Source organism: Parambassis ranga, chromosome 2 (genome assembly GCF_900634625.1).
Source record: "Parambassis ranga chromosome 2, fParRan2.1, whole genome shotgun sequence".
Taxonomy (NCBI): domain Eukaryota; kingdom Metazoa; phylum Chordata; class Actinopteri; family Ambassidae; genus Parambassis; species Parambassis ranga.
In genome coordinates this window covers 42,796,024-42,823,203 of record NC_041023.1, presented here as the reverse complement: position 1 = coordinate 42,823,203, position 27,180 = coordinate 42,796,024, and the positions used below count along the sequence as shown (strand labels likewise).

The following is a 27,180-nucleotide window of genomic DNA, read 5'->3' as shown; positions in this document are numbered from 1 at the left end:
CAGAAAACAGAGATTAAATGACAAACCGTAAACTATTGAACTGTTAGAGGAACGTACTATTATATATGTGACAAATAAAACAAACATGAGCTGCAAACACTCCTCTTTACCTCCACAACAACCTTTAGTGGCCTTCACATTCACGCTTCCCGTGTGTTGTAACCTGCACAAACATGAGGAGGCCTCGAATAAACCGAGTGCCGTTCACCTTTCACGTATTCACAGGACCCGGAAAACAAGATGTGAGCATCATGGGAGTTAGACACACACACACACACACACACACACACAAACACACACCCCGAAGGACAGTTGTGTTGATTCAGAGGAAGCTGTTAAAAAGCCCTGAAGAAAAACACACAATTCCATGACTAAACAGCCCTGAAGGAAAACCAGTATATTATCCTAATTAGAGACTTATAAAGCACTTAAAGTGACGTCATCAGCATTATTAGGATTGTGTTCAAATCTTTATCAGGAATACAAAGATCACCTAATATCAGTACGGCAGGCTGGATTAATCAGTAATCCGGGAGTTATTAGATTGAGATTTATGGCCACAGAGGTGCATATTAACGGGCCAGCGTTCCTCCCTGAGCTGCTCACTGTTCATCTGCAGACTCAGGTAAGACACACACAGCTGAGAATACTGACACATGGCCTGTGTGTTGGATGGAATATAAAGTAGCTAAAACTGTGTTTTTTCTAATCTGTATTTGACAGGATGATAGAGTTAGTTGTGCTGTTCCTGACACTGTCAGGTAAGACCACACCACACCTTTCTCTAATATGCACACCTGGACTTATTTAGAAAAAAAATGTACATATTTTTAAGTGAGTCAGTGTTTTATGTTAGATTGAATGAAAGTCTTTTTTTAAAAAATCTGGTAAACAACTTTACTAAATGTTCTAAAATATTTGTGTTTTGTTGCCATGGCAGCAGAACAGTTATGTGATCAATGTGATGCACCTCCCTAGAGTGCAGACTTTGACCATTACTGATTTATGACACTGTTAAAGAAAAGCTCTGGCCTATATATTAGTCTGGCACAAAAGTTAATTATTGATCTAATAGACGTACTGTATCATCACTGTATCATCCTCTGCAGGCCTGCAAGCCGCCCCCATCGCAGCTCCCAGAGCTCTGCAGGAATCTTCATCCACCTACAGGCTCCCAGATGGCTTCAGACAGGGCACAGAGCACTACGACGTCCGTGACGGCATCCCTGATGACTTCAGACAAGGAACCGAGCCCTCCAGGAGAGTCCTCGTGGACCTGAACACCGGCCTGGCACAGGAAGTTGTCAGTGAGATGGAGAGGAGGGCAGGTGAGTAGAGGCACAGTGAGACACTGTCTGTCAGGAGATAACAAAACAAAGATGAAACATGTTCTCCTTTAGCCGTGTACAGTGGATCAGGAGAGATGGAGAGACGAGCCTGGCTGACTGATGAGGGTGAGGAAACCCTTCTTAAAAATACTCAGTGCAGCTTGGTTAGCTAAATAACAACAGTGTTTTCTCATCTTGTGTTCCAGTCCCCGCTGATGTTCCATCCCAGAGGAATGGTGGTGGATGGGTCCGCATGGAGGAGCCCTCCACCTCCTATCTCCTAGCTGGTTTCAGACAGGGAACTGAGCCCAAGATGTCCATCCCAGATGGTTTCAGACAGGGAACCGAACTCAAGATGTCCATCCCAGATGGTTTCAGACAGGGAACCGAACCCAAGATGTCCATCCCAGATGGTTTTAGACAGGGAACCGAACCCAAGATGTCCATCCAAGATGGTTTCAGACAGGGAACCGAACCTAAGATGTCCATCCCAGATGGTTTCAGGCAGGGAACCGAACCCAAGATGTCCATCCCAGATGGTTTCAGGCAGGGAACCGAACCCAAGATGTCCATCCCAGATGGTTTCAGGCAGGGAACTGAGCCCAAGATGTCCATCCCAGATGGTTTCAGACAGGGAACTGAACCCAAGATGTCCATCCCAGATGGTTTCAGGCAGGGAACTGAGCCCAAGATGTCCATCCCAGATGGTTTCAGACAGGGAACTGAACCCAAGATGTCCATCCCAGATGGTTTCAGACAGGGAACTGAACCCAAGATGTCCATCCCAGATGGTTTCAGGCAGGGAACCGAACCCAAGATGTCCATCCCAGATGGTTTCAGACAGGGAACCGAACCCAAGATGTCCATTTCAGTTGGGTTCAAACAGGGAACTGAACAATCTTATCACATTCCAGAAGGCTTTAAGCAGGGAACAGAACCCTCTCTTCAGATCCCTGAGGGCTTTAGACAGGGCACTGAACCCATTCTTAGAATCCCACAAGGTTTCAGGCAGGGCACTGAACCCATTCTTAGAATCCCACAAGGTTTCAGGCAGGGAACAGAGCCTGTTCTTACAGTCTCAAAGGGCTTTAGGCAAGAAACCCACCCTTCTTCTCAAATCCCTGAAGATTTCAGACAAGGAACTGAACCCATTCTTACAATTCCTAAAGGTTTTAGACAGGGAACTGAGCCCTCCACCCACAGTGTCCACACACAGACAGTAGCATGTAAGGGTGAGATCATCAATGAAAACTGCTACGAGTTCAACCCCACTCCGCTGTCGTTCAAGCATGCTCAGGTGACCAATTCTGCTATTTCAAAATATCTGTGTTTGTCTCACAATTATAACATTTCCTGTCTTGTTTGTTTCCACACAGAGCACATGCAGAGCTCTGGCCCCTAATGCTGAGCTTGCATCTGTAACCAGCAGAGATCTGCATTCCCGCCTAGTTTCCCTGGTGACCAAGGGCGGTGGGACAAATCCTGTGCTGACCTGGCTGGGAGCCATGGTCGAGGCAAGTTCTTATCCTCAGCCTGAAACACTCTTTATTTTGACAGAAAGGGAAACGTGATTATTCTCTGACGGAGCAGTGGCATCATGAAAAGTTAAACATTGAGAGCAGGCCAAGGAGAGTGCCATCAGATACCTTATCTACAGATAGTGTTATTCTTACCTTGATGAAACATTGACCTTTGAACTATGATTTAAAAATGGAGGCCAGCTGAACTGATACCAAGTGTGCACACTTTTAGGAGCAGCAGGCGTCCTGGTTAGACGGCTCAGAGTGGACTTACAGTGACTGGATGCCCGGGCACCCCAACGTCCACACTGACAAACCAGTCTGTGTGGAGATGTTCAAGATTGGTGAGAGCGTTCACACAGTCAAATCCTAATCAAACACCTCCATTACATAAGTGTGGCATAAATTAAAAGGATCAGTTGATACAACTGTAAATGATGATCTTTGCCCTGTGTTGCTGCAGTGTGTCTTATATATCTGTCCCTACTCACTCCTGCAGATGAGAGCTGGTGGACTGCATCTGACTGTGAGCTGGAGAGAGCGTCCATCTGCTCGTACCCCATCTCTGCCTGAAAAACCACAAGGACACACCAATGTCTCCATGAATAAAACTCTGCATATTATTCAAGTTTCCATGTGTCATTCATTCACACAGACATGGACATCAGACATGTTCACATTTAAATTTATACTTTAATGATCATCTTCCACTTGTGTATACAAAGCAGTTTGTACAGATTAGGGAGCCAAGTTAAAACAATTTAGTACCTGGAAAGTGCAAAATAAGTCTAAAATCAAAATCAGGCTGTACATCATATACCGTATTCATAAATAATCACAGATATACACACATCCATTTTGGTGACAGTCACAGAGAATGTAGCTCAAGACACAGAATTTTCTGTGGAGGTTCAACTGGTGGAATGCTGCTTAAGATGAGCTCTACGTCAACACCACACTGGAATAAAGGCACTCCGTTGCAGTCGTGGAATAAATCAAACAGTGGTGGAAATGAAGGGAACCATTTTGGACACAGACTGGTCTCCACCTTGCTGTTATCTTTAAATAACTTAACACACAAATCACAATGTAGGGTGAAATTTGTTAATGTACAAATGTCCTTACACATGGTGCAAAAATATGAATCACACAATCTCCCGTTCACTCAGAAAACATACACACACACTCTAGTCAAGACATGCAAACACTCTGGATGCCCCATAAAAGGAAAACTCGACAGCAGGAGGGGAAAGGGAGGAGGAAGACGAGAGATAGAAGCGCCAATGAAGGAGCTGTATTGCTGCTAACACTGACATCTCATAAAGCCCTTGAGAATTTCTCCTTCTTGTTTATTTTACATGTGTGTGAACAGTCAGGAGTTTAAAATATGCCCAACTGCTGCCTCTAGTCATGAAGAGACAGCGTCTGATTAAAAAACTGCTACTTTTACTTATAAATAAACATTGATTCAAGTAAGATGATACACAGAGGGATGTGATGCCGATTTTCTCTGATCATACAGATGCTGTTTAACATTGTAGTGTAGTCACTGCATATTCACCACTGTTTCCTATCTAATCTCAAAGGTAACCATGCATATGAACAGACAGCACATGCATTAATTTAACAATAAAAAAAGAACACACACACATATAAAAACACATAGAAAAGGCAGAGAGTTTGGTCTTGAGTGGTGGAGCTGTTGTACTGCATAAGGCTGCTAGGTGGCAGCATTGAGGCAACCATAAAAAGCCTACAGAGCACAGGCCTGCCTGACTGCATCAAAGGCAAACTAAGAAGAGGGGGGACGAAAGGCCACTTGAAACAATAGTTTTAGAGAGTGCATGCACACACACACACACACACACACACACACACATATATAGAGAACAGCCAGTCTTATCAACAGGGTAACTGTGTAGTAAAAACAATAAAGGACTGGAGAGGGAATGGTGATGTTGATGAAGCTGGTAAGACCACAGCGCCAGCGCCATGATGTGAACACACAGAAAGATCAACACGCAGACAGGCGAGACTGAGAAAAAAGTGAGGCGACCTGTTTGCTGATGGACAGACATGGAGGTGAAGAAGGTGCGGGAATGGAGGGGACGGTTTGGGGGACGGGTCAGTTGTGGTCGTGCTGGGTGTTGTACACCGTCTCTCCTGAGGAGATCTGGGTCAGTCTCTTGCTGGAGCCCCACAGCTTCCGTGTGATCTGGCCCGAACGCATCTAGGAAGAGTGGAGGAGGAGGAGGAGCAGGAGGAGGAGAGAAGTGTGAAGTCGAAGGAAACAAAAGGAGAAGAAGGAAAAAAAGGAGGGATATGATTTATGAGTGATTGATTAGTTCATTGGAGCTGAGAGGCAATAAACAAGCAGCAAAGCTTGATTCACATGGTATAAGTCAATCTGAACTGAAAAGATGAAGAGGAGGAAGGTGCGATCACTCAGTATAAAACTCTATATTATAACCCTATTTACAACATATGGTTAGTAGTGTTTGTCATTAGCTACACCGGTATTATGGCTTGAGTTTGCAGAAGCGTTAATTAGTTTGTTTCACAGCATATTTGTCTGAAGAGCACACTAAAAAACAAAACACTTCAGGTAAACAGTCAAATCAAGTCAAATACTCCGAACGAGGTACAATGTCACAGTGTGCTGAAGGAATGTGTCAAATCTCAGAAATCAGTGTGTGTGTGTGTGTGTGAGATATGGGGGAGGAGTGAAGCCATCCCTGAGACAGAGAGGTGACGGTGGCTCTAAGAGGAAAGCAAATGCAATGTGTGCAGCAGGAGAGATCTACAGCAATGAGGTGAGAGCTAGGAAGAGCTGCTAGCGTTTCTGGGAGCTGGAAGTGGGGCTGAACACCAGCCGGTCACGCTGGTGCAACAGGCGGGTTGGTGAGCGAGCTCGAAGCGGGGCCAGCAGGGGGGAAGCCATGAGCGGCGATCCCTCAAGGCTCTGAGCGATGTAGTTCCGCAGCGAGTGCTTTACCTCCGCCGGCTTGCCTACACCCACGATGATCAGCTTGCCATCCTCCAGGCCCACCAGAACATGGCTCTGCTCCTTGGTGACGGAGACGCAATGCACCGGCACCCGCATGGCCATGGGCTCAGTGCACAGAGACAGGCTGCACGGGAGAAACTGGTATTAACATCTGCAGATGGAACACGTGGAAGTCAGAGTTTGTTTGTAGTTTACCTGTAAAGATCACGGATGGACAGGTAACCCTGCTCGCTGCCCACGACAACATACTCCCCTGAAACGCACATGTCTGTCACCTGCTCCTTCAGAGGCTCACTGCAGAGGTGCTTCCCATTTACAGAGTAAAGATGGAGGGCGTTTTTATCCTGACGACAGCAGGAAACAGAAGTTAAGTTGATGATGATTTTCTCCAGAAGTCCTCTCTGAGTGTGTGCATGTACCTTCAGTGTTGCTTTGCCCTCCAGGCAGGTATGAACCAGCAAGTGACCCTCCCAGGACACAGCTAGGTGGAGAATGGAGAGCGGCAAGGAACTGTCACACGGTGGCCGCAAGCAGCGCATGTACTGACCCCGCCGCACCGTGTGGATGATGACTGTGCCGTCCTGCAGCAAAAAGAGAGAGGAAGCATGTCAGGACACAAACACACCACCTTACTACTCAGCTAGTGTGTGTGTGTGTGTGTGTGTGTGTGTGTGTGTGTGTGCTCACCCTTGATCCAGACACAGCCATATCCAGCTCTGTGCTAATGCTGACGCTCACCACCTCATCTGTATGTCCGTACAGCACCTGAATGGGTTTGGGACAGAGACCCACTGGAGCTCCACCCTGCAGGTAAAGGAAACATGCTGAGATGACAGGAAGAGCTGAAAATGAAGCCGTGTTGCTGTGTACATGAGTCATACCTGCTGCAGAACCTGCCACACCATGCAGGTGGTGTCCCTGGAGCCAGAGATCAGGTGGATGCCACAGTGGTCAGTTGACAAGCAGGTCACGATGTCTGACAGAGAGAAGATCAATTATTACTTTTAAGTTTCGTGGATAAATAGTAAAGATGCAGATTTTTACTCACCCATGTGTCGGATGTGCTGTCCCACAGTCTTGCTTTTAACCAGTGAGGTGACCCGAAGGCTGTTGTCCCAGTGGCCGCCACTGAAGAGCAGCTTTCCATCATGAGAGACCACAAACAGCGCCGCTGTGACCTCTACGCCGGGGGCAAAGGGTCCTGATAGCAAACGCTGGGTTCTAGTGGTGAAAACAGAGATGAATTTTCAGGTGCTAAAGGAAGAGAATCAATGTTTCTGCTGGGTGCTTCATTCTCACTTGGCGTTGGACACTGTGGGGTCCTTAATGAAGGTAAAGTAGTTGGAGATATTCTTGTTGTAAGGCAGCCACCCGTGAGTCCCAACCAGGCAGTTCTGACTCACTGTTACCTGGTGACAAAGCAAGGAAACGCCACAAAGACGTCACTCACTTTTTCCAGGGAAAAAAATAAAAAAAAAACAGTACAGCACAGACAGAGCAGGCGTCGCGGCTCACCATGGTGTCAGGGCTGCCCTGTGTGATGAAGGAATGAGACTGATTCTTTGGCACCACCACCTTAACCAGTGGTATGTTATCACTGATGCCCTGCAGAAAGAGAAGGGAAGTTATTCCTAACTCATTCTGATTGGGACAAAAACTGGAAGATAAATTAGAAGCAGTCTGATCAGACCTCCACAAAGAAGGACTTGAGATCACTGAGGTGTTCAAACATGCTGAAAGGACATGTGTCCAGCTGAGCCTTCCTCTTCTCCACTTCCTCCTGGGACAGACGCACAGGATGGGGCTCCTAAACACAAAGTCTGAATTAGATTACTTGTTTTGTATGTTTTTCTCTTGTTACGCAGCTCAGGTGCATTTGTACCTTCAGTAACTGGCATGGTGTTTGACCAAAGTTGCTGATCATGCCTTCCAGAGCTTTACGCTCCTTTTCATCAGTGATGGCGTCCAAATCCACCGCTCCTGCAACACCAACATGTTACATATCTACAGGCAGAAAATAGGCAACATTACTGCAGATTCAATTTACCCTCATATGTGCAGTAGTAGAAGACATTGAGAGCCTCCACAGCTGCAGGCCCCCTCTGTTTGTAGCCAAAGATGAGATCAATCCACTCATGGAGGTGGGCTGAGACGTACTCTGACTCCTGATACAACAACAGACAACAAAAGGTTTCAGTCTCAGGCACTGCTCTGTGTATCTTATAGGAATAATCCTTGCAGAGTCTCACCAGAGCCTTGCGGTGCTTGTAGATGAAGTCTTCAGGGGATTTGGCCCATTTAGGCAGAATTACATTATTTACCCTCTCCTTGGAGATCTGCAGCCGGCCCAGATCAAAGCCTGAAAAACAGAGAAAACACACACACTTACTATTATAAGAATTGATATTTTATTTGTCCTAAGTTTGAAGTGAACACTTACCATTTTGGTTCTCTAGAAATTCTGGGAAATAGAAGAACTCAGGGATGAGCTCTTTGACGTCGTTGGGGTTGTCCATGAGGGTCTGCCACGTTGCTGGGATGGAGTGGAACTGACGGTCGGCACAGTCAAACCTGAATGGAGAGGGCAGACATGAAGCTCTGACACGTGCATGCATCATTGCTATAATGTTGTTCAGGTGACCGTTCCTCACCGTCCGCTCTGCAGCTGAATGTGCAGCGAAGTGAAGGGCTCCACCCTGATCAGGTAGTGCATCACCCCGGCAGCATTGGAGTAGTGTGTGCCATAGTGAAACCTGTCGATGGTCCCAGTTGGATCCTCGAAACTTTCATACCTGATGGACATATTTAAAACTGTCTCTGACCGCTCACACATTTCTTCATCATTTGGATGATGACTCAAACATACTTCTCTCTGACAGCCTTGGCGTTGCGCTCATTGAGCACTGCCACTGGCTTTGACAGGTCCCTGAACACCCGGGGATCAGACAGGTCTAGCTCCTCTGAGGTGTAGTCAGCTAGAATCCACGGAAACTGGAAACACACACTCAAATATTAATGTTCCGTCAACCATGGACGTCCTGACAGATGAAATGAGGCCGACATACCACTGGGTACTGAGCCAGATTGTTGTAGGTCCTTCCTGCAATGGTGTTGAGCTGCATCAAGTAGTCAAAGTTGGAAATCTCCCGGTTCACCCATTTCTGTGAAAAAGCAGTATTTATAAATGACTGAGTCTATCAAAATGCTTCCTGTTTCCTGTGTCTGTGTCTTCACCTGTGTGAGTCCAGAGGCCTTCAGGAGCTCCTGAGGTGAGCGGGTTCCATACAGGCTGAGGGACCGCAGCATCAACATGCGGCTGTACACTTTGTTTCTTGCCTGTCAATAAAAACATCAATTTACTTATTTCCTTTGCTGCTAATACACAGTTAACCAGTAAAGCTACCTCTTTCTTGAAGTTGAGGAAGTAATTGGTCTGATCGATGAGGAAGATCTCCAGAGCGGAGCGACGCAGGTTGTACCGCCTGAGGTGGACCTCTCTGATCTGAGACAGCGGCCATTTGAAGTCATGGCCCACTCCTTCAGGAAAAAACTGTTAGTAACAACACATATGAATAATTGATGCTACCTTTTCTAATCTAGCTTTCTCCTCACCCTCCTCTTTCTCCTGGCTGCTGTCATAGAAGTAGATGTGCTGTGTGGTGAGTTCTAGCCGACCAGGGACCACATCCACCACGGTAACCAGCTCACAGTCCTCCCACAACACCAACTTCTCCTTCTGACCTGCCTCCTCAGCTTCAACCCTGCAGAGAAGGAACAACACCTCAATAATTCATCGTATTCTGGTTGCTCTGTGGGTGCCGTTATCCTCTGACTAACTGGTTGTTGGACGCAGCAGGATCATCCTCCGGCAGCTCCAGGATGTCATCTTCCAGATCGCTGACTTTGACTTGTTTCACAGCTTCCAGCAGCAGAGACTCTGGGTTTATGCGCTGCTGATGGACACCTGAGCGAAGCCAAGGAGACATGTGGTTAAAAAACTGAGCAGAGGCACGGTGCAGGAGTTAATATGACATGGCAGTGCTGAAAATGATCTTTTGGCAAGCTTGTAGAGGGCTGACAGGACTGTAAAAGTAAACCTGACAAGAGCGTAACATCTCGCATTAACAGCTCAGTTCAGTGATTTCAGTCTATGAAGTTTAAATTGTTGTGGATTATAGGAGTACAGCAGCAGAGTGTTATCTTATTTTTAATCTGATACATGGTCATATCAGAACATGGAATCCTCACAAAGCACGCAGAGGTCTTAAAGGAGGTTTTTTGGGGCCTTACAGTTTATCTTCACAAGATTATCGCTGGAGGTTTTTGCCAGGTAGTATCTTAAACTCTACTACTCTAGACTAAGCCACAAAGGTTGTGTTTTCTTACCTAGGTTGTCTCTCAGAGCGCTGGCTTCTCTGTGAGGATCAAAGTTGTAATTACGGACCAACTTCAGCCTCATGCGGGAGTAGTTCTCAGCACTGGACACCCGCCAGTGCATCTCATCCTGCTGCCTGTTAAAGACAAAACAAGTCTGATGCATCTGCAGATGTGACACGTATAATTACTCGATATTTTCCTTTCATGCTTGTACCTGTCTGCCCAGGGCCCCCTTTCACACACCAGACCCCGACGTGCTGTCTTCCACTGCCTGACAATGGCGCTGTTTTGGCTGTGCTGCTGCTTCAACATGCTGTTGTAGCGCAGGTTCTCCTGGCGGCCACGGCGTGAGAAAGGCTCCACAAACTGTTCCTGAAGGATAAGAAGTGTTGTATGAGTGGAAGACATTTCAGCAGAAATGATTATAAGTGTACAAGTGAGACAGCTAACCTGGAAGCGGATTTTGCTCTCGCCCCTTTCCCTCTCTCTCTTATGTAAGCTGACCATGAAAGCCTCATAGCACTCTTTCCAGTAGAGGGCCATGGTCTCATGACCCTGACTGAATGTTTCAATCTCATACTGCTTCATGTACGGAATAATCTGAGGACAAAAGACAATGAAAGTCAGAAAAGTTTTCATCCTTAAATAGCAACAACAGCATCTCTGCACATCTGACTCGTACATATTTGTCAAGGTAGACACGCCACTCGGGTGAGTTGCAGTACAACTGGAAGTCCTCAAAAAAGGACGGGCTGCCGTTGGTGTCGGGGAGCTGAGGCAGGTGCAGCTCCATGTAGAGCAGTCGGTGGACTTTGGAGAGCAGCGTCCGCAGCAGCGGGACGAGGAAGGAGTACGTCTCCTCCGTCTGCTCCTGGATGGAGCGCCGCAGGATTCCCTCCACCTTTCCCAGCAGGTAGCAGGCCTCATCCTGGCTGGATACCTCCTTGGTCTGCAGGATGCCGTTGAGCTTGGCGGTAGCCATGGCACACACCTAGGACAGAAGTGATTGATGAAGTGATTGATTGTGCACAGGCACACAACAACACACATGATGGATAACAAAGTAGAAGCTCACCTCAGGGTCCTCCTGAGCCATGAATCCCAAGAGAAGCCTCAGGCCGACCTGGGAGAGCTGGAACCACTGAGTGCCAGCAGAGTACCACACCATGAGGCTGTCCATCAGTGTCACAGTCTCCTCCAGAACCTTCTCCGTCCACAGGGCAGGATTGACCAGGCCTTCTGCCTGCAGGAAGTCTTGCACCATGTGGAGCAAACGGACCGCGTTCTCTGTGTGCTGGGGCAACGTAGCAGCTGAGGCCTCGCGGTTATCGCTCACCGCCCACTCCAACATGCGCTCCATTAGACTACAATGGACAGAGAGGAGAGGAACACGATCAGAATGTTTGTCTTTGGATGTACTGCTCTTATCACTTGTGTCACCTGCTGACCTGAGCTTGATTTGGTCAACTGGAAGCAGCAACTCATTGGCAGTCCCCAGTTTGGTGAGAGCCGAGAAGACCTGACCACGCTCCAGCCACGCTGAATCATCAGACCCCTCCACGCCACGCCACATCACACACAGCACAATCTCTAGCAGCATGTTGCACAGCTCCTCTTCTGCCCTCTAGGGGGCGACAGCAGATCAAAGATCAAATTAAGTGAAATCTGCACTGCAAGCCCTACATTCACAATGACACACTAGATGCTGTATAATAAATGTCTTGCACCTCTGCCAACCTGAGATGAATGACTCAGAATACAGACCACCGAATAAAATGCAGAGTCCAAAGTCTTACCTCAGCATTGTTGAAGGACTCTCCCAGTGAGATGTTGTCACTAAACAGGAAGCTGTCTTCAGTCAGGGTGGATGTTGTCTCTCGATCGCTGGTGCTACCTGGGAAAGGTTTTGAGGTCTCCAGTGGTGACGGTGTGCTGGGCATGCTCCCAGGCGTCTGGCTTCCACTCTCACCGCACTCATAGGCCTGAAGGTGGGACAGATCCAGCGTCAAACCACCTGATTTCCCCACTACCCAGGGCTTCCCGTGAAGCTGTGGCTCGGTGGAGGCAGAGGACGATGGCGTGTCCAGGAGCGAGATGACATCGCCATTCTCCAGGCTGTCTACGGAGCGGTTGTCTCCAATGCTGATACGGTCATCCTCCAGGCGGTCCAGGCGGGTGGCGCTGCCCGCCCGCGCTCTCCGCTCCAGTGGCAGCTCTAGGCGGTTGCTGCCACTGGTCCGGCTCAGGTCCAGGCTGCACGTGCTGACCGTGTCAGAGCTTCGCAGTGGCAAGGAGCCTTCACCACGCAGGTAGAGGCGCATGAGGGTGTCCTGCCAGCACTGCTGCTTTGAGATCTGAACAGCAGCATCCTGTTGTGACTGAAGCAGCTGGTACACCTGCACACAGATGAGAATTAATCTCTAATGAGTGTGAAAGGATGGAGAGTACTTGATGGCATTATTTGATTGCTGGGAGCTTCATTCATTTTCTATGTCCACTGCTATCAATATGAGTCCAGATGTCTCCTTACCCTCTTGCAGACGATGAGGCGTACACTGGGTCCGGCCCGGTGAGTGAGCTGGACCAGAGCCATTAGGTCCTTGTAGTTCACTATTTGATCTGCAGATTTCAGATACACATACATATGCCATTACATCTGATTGCTGAAAACAGCAGTATTGGTTAGTGCCTCCCTTCTTTCCCTAATGACAGTCAGGGGAGTAATTCCTGCTGCACCAATCTGTCCTTTTGTTTTTTTTGTTCAGTCTTTCTTCAGTACTATGTACAAACATCGCTGAATTTAAGCTCCTCAGTTAAAAGAAATGCCTTATCTAAAATTGATTACTTCAGTGAGCAATCACGTAATGGAAAAAAAGCTGTAACTGAATGCAGTAAAGAAAAAGCACCCCTGCTCTTTGGCCACTAGACCACAAAAAAAGCCAGTCAGACACTAACCTGTGTGGAGGACCTGGTTGAGGAGACAGCGGATTAAGGAGGGTGTGATGTGAAGCTCAGAGAAGAGCAGTGACAGCCCAGAATAACCCGCCTCCCTCAGTCGCAATCGCTGCTTATTCTTCTCATAGACCCGGTCACAGCGCAGCATGCGCTCAAACAGCTGCATGACGAGAGAAAAAGTTTGGATCATAAAATCTCTCTCGCAAAACAACAGCAACACCAGGACATAAACCTACCTTGAAGACGAGCTCTCGCAGGCGATCTGAATATTTGTTGTTAAGAAGAAGAGCGTAGCTGGAGTCGGCCGCTCCGGGCTCAAAGAGCAGCAGGAAGAGCTGGTCCCTGGCAGGACTGCTCTGGAGAAGGCTAAATAACAACTCCAGGAGGCCACAGAGCTGCAACACACACACACAGCCACAACTCAGCATTACCCCAGAATGACTGCACTTCTAGGGCTGCAATTACAGATTTATGCACCGTGTAAATCCTGAATAACCTAGTTTCTTATCAGGTGTGAAAACTTAACTCAGCAGGAAGAATGGATTAATGGTATGAAAGTTGTGGCAGATGCCTAACAGCAGAGGAAGATCCTGTCATTATATTGACCATAAGTTAATTGTAGGTGACGTAAGCTTCCACATATAGAACTGCAGTGTAAGAGGATATGCAAAGTGACAGATGGAAAAATGAGCCGGAGCTGAGAAAAAGTCTTGATCTGCAATGGAATGGCAGGTGATGTTTCAGTGAGGAAAATGTGTAAAAATAATGCAGAGAGAAAGAAAGAAGAAAGAGGAAGGCAGGAACACAAAATCTCTCATTTCCTAATCCTATAATGGCAAGAGTTGTTGGGATTAAGCAATTGCACAATATATGGGTCATTTGGCAGGCACGCACTAATAATAATCTGACCTACTCCAAATTTTCACACTGGACTAATATCTTTTTTTTTTTTACAAGCTGCTGACTTGCTGTAAAAGCTGTCTCACCTGGTCTTCATCTCCAATGGCAGCAATGTATCCCAGAAGGCTGTGCATCTCCTCCTGTGACATGCCCTTGCTGATGTAGTACTTGATGAGGCCGCAGAGAGACGCCCGGATGGTGCGAATGTCATCTTCGCTCAGGTCGCTCTCTTTGTTAGCGCTCTTACTAAAAAAACAAGTTACACAATCATCCAGTGAAACTTTTTGTGGAAGATTAATGAACTATGAACTCTGGGAGTCTTACCCGTAATAGAGGCGCATGGTGTCCAACAGAAACTGAACTCCATTTTTTTTCCTGAACTGCTTCCTGTTGTCTTTGATGACAGTGGACATGTACTGGATATGGCCTTTATTAGAAGCAAGCACAGGGTCTCAATCACAGTCTGAAGAGAGGAATATTTATGATTTGCCCAACACACACACACACACCTATGCGTAGAGGGAAGTCTCCTTTGTTCCAGATGTTGAAATTGAACAGCAGATGAGTGTGAAGCTGCTGCAGCAGCGCCTGGTTCTTCTCATACGTTACCTGCTCTATTAGCAGCTGCATTGCAACCAGCACGCTGACGTCCACGTGACCTGCAGGCAGCTAAACACACACACACAAACACCTCATATAGAGCTACACAAATGGTCACAGTCAGCACACATGATATAAAAATGAAACAAAGATGAGGCTTGTTAGCGAGCAGGTGTAAAGATATATAATGCCTGTAACTCCATAAACGGATAAGGAGCATGAAAGTGAAACACATTAGTGGTTTATTTGGTTATCTGCCAGTTATAGGGTGTGGCAGACAAAAGACACAAGAGGAAAGGCAGCTGAAGACTAAAGAGTGAAGGACCGAGACAAAGGCAACAGCTACTCCTGTACAGCACATTTAATGTCATAAAGGGTCCTTTGTATGAAAAGTACAGACTCATAATTCCTCCTTGTTGAGTCAAACTAATCCAGTTGGAAGAGTATGAAAAATAACAGAGGCTTATGTCGTTTTGGCATCGTCTGCTATGATGACGTACCTTCTGCAGCAGGGCTCCCAGTGTACCCACACCGTGAGAGTGAAGCAGGTTCTCCTGGTTGATGGGGTGTCTCTGCAGGAAGTGCTTCATTACCAGCAGGAAAGTGGCCACCAGATTCTTCTCCAGGCGTGCCTCTGAGACAGAAAACAAACACACATTTCCCCACATGCTCCATACTGACGGAGTGCTTCCAAGTGACAGTGAAGAGAACACACCTGAAGCCCTGTTAGATGGCAGAATGACCCAGTCACCTTCAGCCGGTGTGGTCACATCCGGCGTGATGAAGTCTGACCTCGCAGCTGGATCACTGCTCTGCTGATCAGGCGTCACCAGGGCCAACTGCTCCAATATAGGAAAGAGCACCGGCAGCCCGCCCACACAGTTGATCATATCCTGCAGTCAATGCACAGTCAATGTTAACACATGCGGTGCAGGTAGAAATACTCCTCTGTGCCCAGAACAATTACGCAACAATTTCTTTTCACCTTGATGTCCCAGTTGATTACTTTTTTCCCCGTCAGGCGTCCGTGCAGCGTGTTTGGAGACAGATCCAGGCAGATGGGGTTCTGACATGCCTGTGGAACAAAGAGATCTGTTCAGTGAGGAGGTTTATGTGAACTTTAACACAAAACAATGCTTTCAGGAGAGACAGCCACAGTGGTGTAGTCACCTTGGGTGAGTAGTGCAGCAGCAGTTTAGTTGAAAGATCACCAAATTCTGATTCCTGGGCTTTAAATGGGGAGATGCAGTTTGGACCTGTGTGGAAGAAAATCATTGAGAGCTGTTTTTTTCATTCTCTGCTTCTTTTCTTCTCTCATCTTATATTTTCATATTCTGCTTACCGGCACTACAGATGGCCTTTACGTGGCTGTGCTGCAGGGGTTCATGAAACACCATGACGCTCCCCAGCTGTCCCTGCAGGGATGTGGGGCTTCCCCACTCGCTGTCCTGTGTCCCTGCTGAGATCAGTTTGGTCACAGACTCAGGCTTTCCTCCCAGCAGTCCTCCCCAGGTCTGCGGTGACAGGATGCCGCCCAGTGAGGAGCGGGTGGTGGGTGTGGTTGCCGAGGAGAATGGAGGGTCTGGGATCTGAGAGGGGGGAGGAGTGGTGGTGCGGTGGCCTGCTGAGCCAATGCAACAGGAAGTGAATGGCTGTGGATGGAGAACACAGAGAAACACATGAACATCAAAAGCAGGAAAATGTGGTTGGACTGGCAGGTGGATTAGGATCTCACCTCCGTCATGGTCGGGTATTTGAGGGGTGCTGACAGTTTCAGCTGTCCATCTACATAAATGTGGACCATACTCTGTCCAAATGGTCTCTTTCCAGGTATGTGTGCCACACTGACACTGTGCTGTTGACGGAAATGCAAACACAATGTGACTCCACTGACTCTTGATGTATTTAAATAAGTGAGGTCACTGCACTGGACTCACCCACAGAGAGTCACAGAAGCAGAAGTCAGGCAGCATGACTGTGACGTACTCCTTCTTGGTGCAAACAGCCACCACCAGCACACCTGCTGAGCTTATGAAGGCCTCAAACCCTGTCCCTCCTGGAGTGAAAAAGCTGCACAGAATACATAAAAAAATGATCATCATCCTCCCCTGCTACACAACACAAAAAATACTTTGACCCTCTCAAATGAGGAATTTCCATCCAGAGTTCAGTCTTCACCTGTAGAGCTGTTTCCTCTTGTCTTTGCTGGTTGGGCCCAGCTGGTCCTGGTCTAGGGACAGCCAGGCGAAGAAGCTGAAGGCAGACCCAGGCCATCGCTGTACCGTGGGAACTACGATGCCAGCCATGCTGGGCGAAAGGTCAAAGTACTGCATAGCACTTTCCAAGCCCTGTTTCCGTACCACAGCCAGGAGGGCTCTCAATGCAGGGCCTACGTATGGATGTGCTTGGCCAGACTCTGGTGGCCTGAGGAGGCGCAGGAGTCCGAGCAGTTCCCTTGCACTCAGAGACTGAGAGCCGAGCGAGCCGACTAATCCCAGCAGGCTTTCGGCGCACGCTCGGTGCAGCCGTTCGTGACGCTCAAGCGCAGCGAGGGCTTGCATGACCATGGCGGCGTTGACACAGGTTGCACGGGTCTGTCGGTTGAGGCAGCTAAGCCTGCGGAGCCAGTCGGCGGTGAAGAGCTGGTGCTCCGATGAATCCAGCTCTGGCAGCCACTGGACCAGCAGCAGCAATGGCTCCACGTTACTGATGCCCAGGAGGCCCACAGAGGTGTGCTCACCCTCCACTGCCTTGACGCAGAGCGCACAAAGGTCAGAGACTGTGGGTTCAATATCATTTGTCAAAAATCTAAGAAAACCTCACCATGTTCATCAGCTCTTTCAGAAGGTGTCGGGATGGCTGGCCAAGAGAGATGAGCACTTCGTACAGGTGATTGTAACCAATCCTCTCCTTAAAAACTTCCTACAGGGAGAAAAAGAAGACAAAAAAAGCAACAGAACAATTCAAACAATGAATATAGCCAAGAGGATCCAACTCAGAGGGCGACTGTTACCTTCGCAGCTGGCGATTTGAGCATCACCGTTGTCAGGGCTTTGATGGTCGCTACAGCAAGTGAGTCTAGTCGCCCTTGAAACACCTGAGAGAAACTCAGACTTGTCAGCCACACACTCACAGCTGATTACTTCATTTCCACTTTTAGATGATTGGACAACAAAATCTCCTCTTATTCCAGATGAATGTTATTTATACGGGCGTCTAGCATGCAGCACGCTTTGTAAGGCCCTAAAAATAACATGCATCAAGGTAAAATGGAGAGAGGAGACCGAAGACTTTTTAAATTAGTGCAAAAAGTGAGTAAAATCACTGGCATCAAAACTTGCAGATGTTTATAGTGAGTGTTATCTTTCTGCTCCAGTTAGCATGAAGATATGGCTGAAGCAGGAAGCTCACAAAACACCCACCTCCAGGTACACACACACACACAAAGATGTACCGCACACACAATCAAAGCATGCAACCCGAGCAAAACCATGACATGTAAACACATCTCCATCCAGCTCCGTCCTGTTCTGTTACTTTAAGTAATTCTCGGACCAGCTGGAGAGGGACTGTGGTGGCAAAAAAATGTATTAAAAAAAACAAAACACTCAAATCAGCATCACAGAGTACAGATAACCTCTGTGAGTACACACACCATTCCATTGTGACAGCATTCCAGTGGAGCCCACAGTATACCGCAAAAACCAGGACAATGTGGAGGGGAAGGAGGGGAGGAAACTGAAAATGGTAATAAAATAAATCACACAGCTGTGAAGGAGGTCGCTCCACAGCAAGACGTCTAGTCTATTGGTGGCTATGGAAACGACAAATGCTCTAAACCCGACAAATAGGCTGCTGCATCTGTGCTGCATCAGGTTACAGCTGCTCTAAAACAAAGGCAAATCAGTGTGTGCATGTCTGTCCATCTGTATTCAGATCAATGGAAGGATTATACTTGATAAAAGGTGCCTCTGTGAGTGGAGTGACAGCTGAGGTGACCTTTCTAGGTCAAAGACCTAATAAATAATTTTCAGCACGAGGGTCTTGCTGTGGAGCGGCCAGGTGGGTCTGGTGGGGTGAAGGTGATGGGCAGCAGCAGATGAGGGTGAGGGGTGTGGGTGGGGAGGGTTTGGTGGGGCTTTCTCGCCGGTACCTGAGTGTCCCCCTCTCCTGTCAGTAACCTGTTGTTGGTTATATCTTTCTGGTCCTTGTCTGCCGCCGTGCACCTAGCATTAACCAGCTGACACACACACACACAACAGGCAACATGTCAACAGAGCATGTGGGGGATGCTGAGGGAGAGAAAGGAGGCAGTGTGTGGGTTGTCAGTGGAGGAAGAGGGTGAGAGGTTAGAAGCCATGACCCTCAGCATTGTGGAGGCGTGTTGGTGATCCAGGCCTGCTGCAAAGGTGGTAAACATGCAAGGTGGGCACAATGCTCTAATGAGGTAAATACAGGGTGGATCAGTCTGGACGACAATTATAAGCTCCACAAACCCTAAATTCAGCTCCTAGAACATTAAAATTTGTCTAAAAACAGAATGATCAAACACTAGATTCTGTCTGAGCTTAGTCTTCAGGCTATAAATAAGCACAATGCCTTTTACCTTGCTGTTCTGCAGCAGTCGTGTCAGATGTTCAAAGCAGTTGCTGTTGAGGAAGATGGCTTGTAGTACAGGCCTGTCTGAGCACAGGAACATGTCCCTGATAGTGTCTGGAATCAAACAAACACAGTGAGACACTGACAGAGGAGGAATCAGCGCGGCGTGTTAATGAAGACCTTACCGAGCATGTGCACTTGCAGCGCCACAAATCGGCTCTCCCAGTGTCGACCCAGTGTCGGCACTCTGCCTTTAGCTTGTTGTTGCTGCTGCTGATGAGCAGCGACGGCCGCTGCTGGGTCTGAGTTGAGCAGCTTAAAGTAGTTTTCCAGCACGGAGGCGATTTCCACCTGCCGCTGGTCAGAGCTGGAGGCCAAGAGGCGCTGCACCACCTCCCGCAGGCAGCCCAAGGTCAGCAGCGCCTTGCGATCTGGGGCTTCACTGTCCCAGTCTTCGCCCTCATCTGAGGAGCAGCTACCCATGGAGCAGTCAGCCAGCACCCGCATCAACACCTCCATGGTGGCCGGGGAGATGGCGAGCAGAGCGTTCCTCTGCCACGAAAGCAGATATGTAAAGGTTAGTCAAAGCAAGTTAGTCAAGATATAAAGAACAGAAGTCACTCAACTCCATGTCTTACCTGATCCCCTGCTACTATGGCTCCAAACAGGTGCAGCAGGCAGCACTTCAGGCTCTCCTTCAGGTGCTCACTCTCCTGGAAGCACTCTGCAACACATGCAGACACATCTTTACCACAAAACAAAACTACAGCTCACAGCAAACTGTGCGACTTCCTGTGCTTTTTCCTCCAAACAAAACACAGATGAAGGACAGTTAATGAAGTCTGCAGGCCAGATAAGATATCGCACACACATACAGGCATGTGGCAGTGCTGCTGGTAACCTCTGGGTCATGCTTGGTCTCAGTCATCCATTAACTCATCTGTCAACACATCGGACTGCAGCGAAGACATCTGACATTTTGGCTCCGTGATGTCTGCTCTGTTTATCCTAAACATCACTATTTAAATGAGCTAAATAAAGCTGGCACACAGAATAAGAAGACACAGTCTGTCTGTTTGGGTCTTGGTTGTTATCTTTGGTGCCAAACCACAGCAACCAACCACACATACAACCCAGGACAGAAGAAAGTATTTATTCAAAATGGCCGCCAGCGTTGCTGAAGTGGCTTGACAGACACCATTCACTATCTGCTCATCTCAACGCCTGGCAAACAGAGCGAGGACACAAAGAACGGATTGAATGGGACCCAGAGAGGAAAGAGGAGAAGGAGGAGGAGGCAGGAGGAGAGGCAGAGAGAGTGACCACTCATAAAAAGACTTACGGTAAAAAAAAGGAACAAACTCCACAGTGAGCTGAGCTGCCTTATACTTCTGCCTGCTCCTCTCCACTGTACCCAGCTGCTCCCTGGAGACAAACACAAACAGGACGAGGTGATGAGCACTTTATTTTAAACCGGCACTGCTTATAGGAAAAACACTGGCAGGGCTTTATTGCTGTAGAAAGGCTTGAGTTGTTACCCGCAGGTCCGATGTCTCCAGTTGCGGTACGGGTCATAGAGGCTCTCACAGAAGGCCAGCGCATGACGAACAAACTCTTCTGCCTGACTCTGGTCGGCCATCTCCTTCTCTTTGGTCTTACTCTTCAGCTGTGACACCACAAACAGAGAGGAAAATCTGTTGTTTATTATTGGAGAACACAGGTTAAACAGAAATCAGTGCAACAGAGTCAGACCTGCTGAATGTACAGTGTCGTCATGGTTATGATGTTATTGATGTAAGAGCAAGAACCAATCTCCTCCACGTTGGACAGGTTCCTTTCAGAAACGTACAAGTTACTTTGGAAACATTTTGTTCTTTCCGCATGTGTACTGTATGCTGCAAATCCTCCTAACCTGCAGATGATGATGAGGAACTTGAGCAGCAGCAGTGCCAGATTCTGCTGCTCGGGCTCCAAGCCATCTGAGGCCTTCTGGACACACTGCAGGAGCTGGTGGCGCAAAACCTGCAGGATGTTGTCTGGGAGGAGCGTCAGCACCGGGGGAACCTCCTCTGGCCTGGAGACACACAGAGGCATCCCAACCACAAAGCAGCATGATCAGAAATCATCTGCAGCAGCAGGCCACCTCAATCATACAAACACACACACCGGGTGCATTCAGGCATTCACTGCATGTGTGCTGCACTGCTCGTATGAAAGAGAGAATGCAGCCAAATCCACACAGTGGGAAAAGCAGGACAGATGTAGCAGCAGAAGGAGGGGAGGGGATGGAGAGGAGATGAGATGAGGAGAAAAGGACAAGAAAGAGAAACTGACAGAGGAAGAAAGAGCTTAACCACTCCAATTCCTCCACCTTATTCCATAGCACTCTCTCCGTTATCTGTATTTACAAATTTAGAGCATCACCTGCAACCACTCTGCTCTACAAGCATCTGTTGTGGCTGTGCTATTTTGGGTGGTGTTGAAGAAACAGACGTAGCTCCTCTCAAACTAACTCCCACTGTTGAAAACTGGTGTATTAGTAAATGCAAGGGTGAACACAGCCATACCTTGATGATGGCTTTTCAAAGTCCACATCGAGGCATCGCTCATACGAGCTGATGAAAATCTCCAGCCATAGCTTCAAGTAGTCTGGATCCCTCTGAGAACAGAGAACAATACAGTCAGTTATGTCATGCTTAAAATAAACGTAAGTGTCCTCTGTCACTTCTCCTCCCAGACACTGATTCAAAGTGACCGGAGGTCTATTAATGGTTTATGAAGCTGCTTGCAAAGCATGCCAAACACCTGGAATGTCTCCATCAGGTGAGTGTGTGTCTTATCTCGTCAGGGCATGCACCTGTCTGAGTGGAGGGAAAACGGGCCCGGCTGCATTCTGAGTTTCAAGCAACCGGCTGATCAACACTGCCTAAATTCCAGAAACGACGCCCAGAGGAGGAATGGCAAGGCAACATCTGAGTAAAAAACTGGACCAGCTCAGCAACTGTATGTGGTCACTGTTTTCGTCCTACTATCATCTAACACGTGGCCTAACAACACATATTCTATCATTCATGTCATTACGTATGTAATCTTCTAACATAATGGAAGGGTGTGTACTGTAGTAATTGCATCTGCAGGTAAAGCTGGAGGACTGCAGCTAATGATGATGACACACACACAAACACACACTGAAGACTTAGGGCCATCTGGAGCAAGAAATGTAGGTCAAGGAGGGCTGATGAGTTAATCACAACAGATTATAATCACACCAGTAGTCGGTTTATTGTTCATTTGGTGGTGTAGCTTAAACAGCACTGGATCCCGCAGCCATTAATTTAGATAAACACATTTAAAATGAATGATATCTGAGGCACAGCAGCACAGAAATCACAGGCAACCCCTTATCAAGTTATTCCCTCCACATGAAAGATTAGAGCTTAAAAGTGAGGGAGAAAAACACTGGAAAAAAACTGGCTAAAGAAAGAGGAAGGGGGCTGGAAGGCTGACTGCTTCTGTCTGCGTGTCAGAGTGGGAATCAGCCAGAACAAAGCAGGAAACCAGTGAAGTCATCAGAGCAATCTTGCAACGCTGGTCTGTGTGTGTGAGAGAGAGAAAAAGAGGGAAAGAGGGAGGAAAAAGAAGCAACAGCCACGTAGGAATAATATGTTCATGTAAGGAATATTTTCAACCAGACTGCACCCAACAGAAATCAGAAATACTCACTATATAATTTGATTTTGGGGTGAACTGTCCCTTTAACTGTACAGCAAAACTATTACTAGCTTCTGTTCTAAGCCACAAATTCTCTATTGTCTTCATGTGAATGCCAGAAAATTAAAGGATGATCATTTAAGCCAGCAGCTTCACTCTCAAGTGGCTGAGCTTGCTACTAGCTGAGACTGAGAGACTGTGTGTGTGTGTGTGTGTAAGAATGTCCTCTTTTAGGCAGCAGCTTGGGAGCACAGATGCCCATTGAGGGTTTGGACTGTGGCACATTGAGGGACACACCCTGCTGTACACGACTCTATTCATGCTTGGCCTTCATCATGGGTAGATCCCTGACTTTACAACAGTCACCTTGTCCCTGTGCACACACAATTCCCATGAGGGGATCACATGCCGCTCCAGTGCCATTATCATATTAGAGAAGAGCCACTACATCACATTCCTAAAGATCTGTTTGAGCTGACCTCTGAGAAACAGCACAGATCAACTAAGATGAGTGCCGATTCTATGGACAGCTGTGAATCGATCAAAAGAAAAATAATTGACCTCCAGACAGACAGGCGTGGCCGGTGTGCACAGCTGAGGGTGACCTGATTTTAGTGGCACAGTCACTAAAACCACAGCATTTAAAGGTCTCCTCCTCGGAGGTTTATAGGACGGCTGTGGTCTTTCTGCTTCCGTCCCAACATCATCCATCATGACATCACCACCAGAGGTGTATTTATAGAGGCCAGTGGGAGGGGCTAAAACCACACGAGGCTTGTCTGATACATCAGTGACATCAGTGTTATTCCAAAGATATTCATAGCATGATGGAAAATGAGGAGCAGTGTAACAGTGAGAAAGAAAGTTAGCCTGAAGGAGGAGAGTGTGTGAGCTTGTGTTAAAGTGTGCGTGTGAGATTAGGCTGCAACATGCAAAGAGGCACAAAGGCCGAAAAAAACCTGAGTAATCTGCTTGAGCAAATATGTGAAACCGTGGCACTTTCTCCTCCTCCTTCTCCTCCATTGACTGTTTGGGTTTATTTTCCCTCTCCTCCAATCCTCTCTCTGCAACCTTTAAGTGCAGAGGTTTATGCAAATTACTGCTGTTTTCTCCAATCCACTCAGGAAGTGTCTCATCGGGCAGGGAGCAGATGACGGATGGAGGACTTCTTCACTGAAGGGTGAAATGATGCCCCTGGCTGTTGAGGCATGTTCCCTGTGGATGGGAATTAAAAGGGCTTTTCTGCAGCAGACAAAGAGTGTAACAGGCATTAGTTAAAAGTCTGCTTAACCCTCCACTTTCTCGGAGGAGTTCTTCTGCATAATACAGTGGTGACAGAGAAGGAATGCTGCCACTGTAACCCAGCAGCAACCAGCAGCTCCGTCTGCTGTAGCACGAACCAATGACAGGCGCCTAAGAGGATAGTTGGTTATGTAACAGTCTTAGCTGCAGTCAGCCTCTGCAGATTCCCATTATAACTGTTAAACACAACATTAAACCTGGAACTACATTAGATATATATTCAGGCAGATTTAACTGCACACTGTAACCGTTTCATCCACTGTGGGTGCATTTTTCAGTTTTTTCCCATTCAACGTCTTGCATTGTTTCAGCCTGTACTCTGCACATCAGCTGCAGAAAAAAAGCCTTCAGATGAGCTGAATACTCTCTAATTATTGTCATGTGACAGAAAGGGTCAACCATGGCTTAATAGTTGCACTGATATACTGATATTTGGTTCAAATTTAGTGCAAATCCCAATTTTAAGCTTAAATTATTGTTCATATGGTACATTTCAAGTCTCTTTTCACAGTTCCCTGATGATAATTGGTGTAATTTTAATGAAACAGTTTCACAGAACTGCTCAGGACACTGGAAAATACTGGGAGAATTTTTCCCAGTACCAGGACCATAGAACCAAGTTTTCTTAGAAACTGTAGCACCAGTCTCCATCCACACACTGACATCAATGCCACAGCTGCTCAACCAACAATTTCTGACCTCATCATCAATATGCCAGCAGGACAGCTGCCACTGCTGGCTGGAAATACGGACATATTTTCCCAATGTCATGCTGTCCTGAATTCAAGAGTTACGCATCTGCTCAAATACAAACACTTCCTCTTTCACCAACGGGAAGTCAGGTGAGTGATAAGGACCTACAGAGACAGATAAACAAACCGATGCCTCTTTCATCAAACAGGACGAGCTGGTTTTCTATAGACAGCATCCACTTTCAACAATACTGACTCCTCCTCGGACCTTTGACACTGAAAGGCAGTGACGTCTCTGCTATCGCCAATCATTAGATTAAAACACTGCTTATGTTTTCCTACATGAAAAAAAGATAAGAACAACTGTTGTACTGAGCTGAGACAACAAGAAGCTGGCAGTGAGACACAGGGGGTCTGGTCAAGTCATCCACGTGACTGCTCCTGGCAACCCTCTCACTCTCTCTCTCTCTCTCTCACACAATCACACATATATGTATGTATAGCGTAGAGACACTGCCGCCAGGCATACCTGACATTTCTGCTGCTCAGAGACAGGACGCTACACAAGTAAATTAAAATGCCTCTCTCTGCATCTCTGTTGCAGAATGGCTCAAAGCCAGAATAAAATGAAATGATCCTTCAAGTCACTGCTTACACACAGCCCTGCCAGAACAAATGCAGTGTGTATGTTTGCAGCAGTCAGTGGCATTTTCACAAGTGGCTGTGAGTGAGGTGTGTCAGCATTCGGATGCTTTACTTCTCATATCCTGAACAGAAGAACAGCAGCTTTGCTCCCATTGGGGGTAAATACCACAGACAGGGTTGTGTGTACTGTGTGTTATTGTGGGGGATTACAGAGGGAAGAAAGTGTGCGACTGCAGCCAGGCTCACGTGAGGCGCAGCTCAGGCAGGCCGTTTTGATTGGACAGCAGGACGTACACATGCTTTATCTCAGAGTGAATTAAATCTAGCCAACAGCTGACTCAAGAGGTGCTGTCTGTACTCCAGTGGCTTTCATTCATCTCTGCAGCATCACCACATCATGAGACATAAATATAATGCCATCAGAAACTATTGGCAACCGACATTGTGTTACAATTGAGTCTGCTTTAAACTATGTGTCAGCACAGTGTGTGTGTGATTGTGTGCACCAGAGAAAAACACCTTACCTTGGTGCAGTAGAGCATCCAGACCTCGTACAGTCTCTCGTTGGATGCCATGGTGCCAATGAGTGGCACCTTTAGGCTGTAGTGTCCACGGAGGTCACTTCCCAGGCTGCTTCATGGTTTCCAGTCATGAGCCCAACATCATGACGGTCCAACTCTTTAGCAGGGTGTGTAAGCAAATATGGATGAGCTGTGTGACGAAGCCAAATAAACTTATTCCATAACAGAGCTGAGGCCTCTATGTCCACTTATGCTTCCAGCTCTCCCTTTTCTTCCTCCTCAGCTTCTGTCAAGGATAACACCAGAGATATTTACACATCATGGAGGCGGATGTTTTCACCAAGACAAATGGCGAAGCTAGCATGACCAAAATACCTCCAGTAACCCTGTGCAGTGTGCACTTTGAGCTGCCCTACTGGCTCTGAGCGCACACATACTGAGGCGGATCTGCTGTAACTACAACATTAATAATGTCCACTGCAAAACTCGCCCGCTGTACACCACTATGATTCGACTTTACCTGGTCAAGCTAGCTAAAAAAGCTAACTGTCAAAAAAAAGCCTATTTCTATTTTATAAGCCCCCCTTTTCTCCTCCTCCTCCTCCTCATGTGACAAAAACGCCTCGTCCACCGGAGCGAACCGGACGACATAGGGCTCACATGATAAAAAACACAATTACGAAAACGTGAGAAGTAACATTTAAACCGTCGACAACTTGAACACCACTCACCTGTGTAAGGAAAAGACCAACTGTCACTGACGCCGTCTCCAGAGTTGTTGTTGCTGCGTCAAGCTAGCAAGCTAGCAACTTCCTGTCTGAGATTTAACTCAGAATAAGAGGGGGTTGCTTCAACGCACAAAAAAACACTACTTAAACCACACAACTATACAAGTAAATATGTTAAATCTAACAACCGACTTTATCAGTAGCAATAGAGGAGCGTTCTAATTATTATTGTGGAATAAATTATGCTTTAAAAATTAGACGCATTACGCGGCGCTTTTAATTTGAAAGATTAAAC

The 27,180-nt window shown here is 47.3% G+C and overlaps 2 protein-coding genes across 4 annotated transcripts; one reads left to right on the top strand and one right to left on the bottom strand.

Moving 5' to 3' along the window:
• The first annotated feature begins 19 nt into the window (after positions 1–19).
• LOC114432617 (uncharacterized) lies at positions 20–3,471 on the top strand. 2 transcript variants are annotated; one of them, XM_028400739.1, is made up of 9 exons: positions 20–625; positions 724–761; positions 1,110–1,328; positions 1,401–1,454; positions 1,535–1,657; positions 1,952–2,625; positions 2,705–2,842; positions 3,081–3,192; positions 3,348–3,471. In XM_028400739.1, exons 2-9 carry the CDS (start codon positions 725–727, stop codon positions 3,419–3,421), a joined length of 1,431 nt encoding a protein of 476 aa, XP_028256540.1. In that variant the 5' UTR covers positions 20–625; position 724; the 3' UTR covers positions 3,422–3,471. The 2 variants fall into 2 exon arrangements, with proteins under 2 accessions (XP_028256540.1, XP_028256539.1); XM_028400738.1 differs by having other exon boundaries at positions 1,535–2,625.
• Positions 3,472–3,521: 50 nt separating this feature from the next.
• Positions 3,522–26,965, bottom strand: nbeal1 (neurobeachin-like 1). Of its 2 annotated transcripts, XM_028400736.1 has the most exons (55): positions 26,889–26,965; positions 26,161–26,443; positions 21,854–21,945; positions 21,199–21,360; positions 21,039–21,120; positions 20,825–20,952; positions 20,629–20,711; positions 19,925–20,010; positions 19,472–19,838; positions 19,294–19,400; positions 18,841–18,927; positions 17,701–17,784; positions 17,511–17,609; positions 16,866–17,437; positions 16,625–16,757; positions 16,423–16,542; positions 16,030–16,339; positions 15,858–15,943; positions 15,673–15,762; positions 15,403–15,580; positions 15,188–15,321; positions 14,597–14,756; positions 14,412–14,514; positions 14,174–14,333; positions 13,424–13,582; positions 13,188–13,347; positions 12,763–12,851; positions 12,029–12,628; positions 11,681–11,856; positions 11,308–11,596; positions 10,915–11,223; positions 10,683–10,832; positions 10,447–10,604; positions 10,242–10,366; positions 9,693–9,819; positions 9,468–9,616; positions 9,259–9,392; positions 9,090–9,191; positions 8,921–9,016; positions 8,722–8,846; positions 8,507–8,647; positions 8,296–8,426; positions 8,105–8,214; positions 7,903–8,020; positions 7,738–7,835; positions 7,546–7,662; positions 7,371–7,460; positions 7,155–7,264; positions 6,904–7,076; positions 6,737–6,831; positions 6,543–6,659; positions 6,275–6,436; positions 6,051–6,199; positions 5,844–5,979; positions 3,522–5,078 (listed from the first exon to the last, which is right to left on the bottom strand). In XM_028400736.1, exons 2-55 carry the CDS (start codon positions 26,209–26,211, stop codon positions 4,974–4,976), a joined length of 8,274 nt encoding a protein of 2,757 aa, XP_028256537.1. In that variant the 5' UTR covers positions 26,212–26,443; positions 26,889–26,965; the 3' UTR covers positions 3,522–4,973. The 2 variants fall into 2 exon arrangements, with proteins under 2 accessions (XP_028256537.1, XP_028256538.1); XM_028400737.1 differs by lacking the exon at positions 18,841–18,927.
• Between the last annotated feature and the right edge of the window lie 215 nt (positions 26,966–27,180).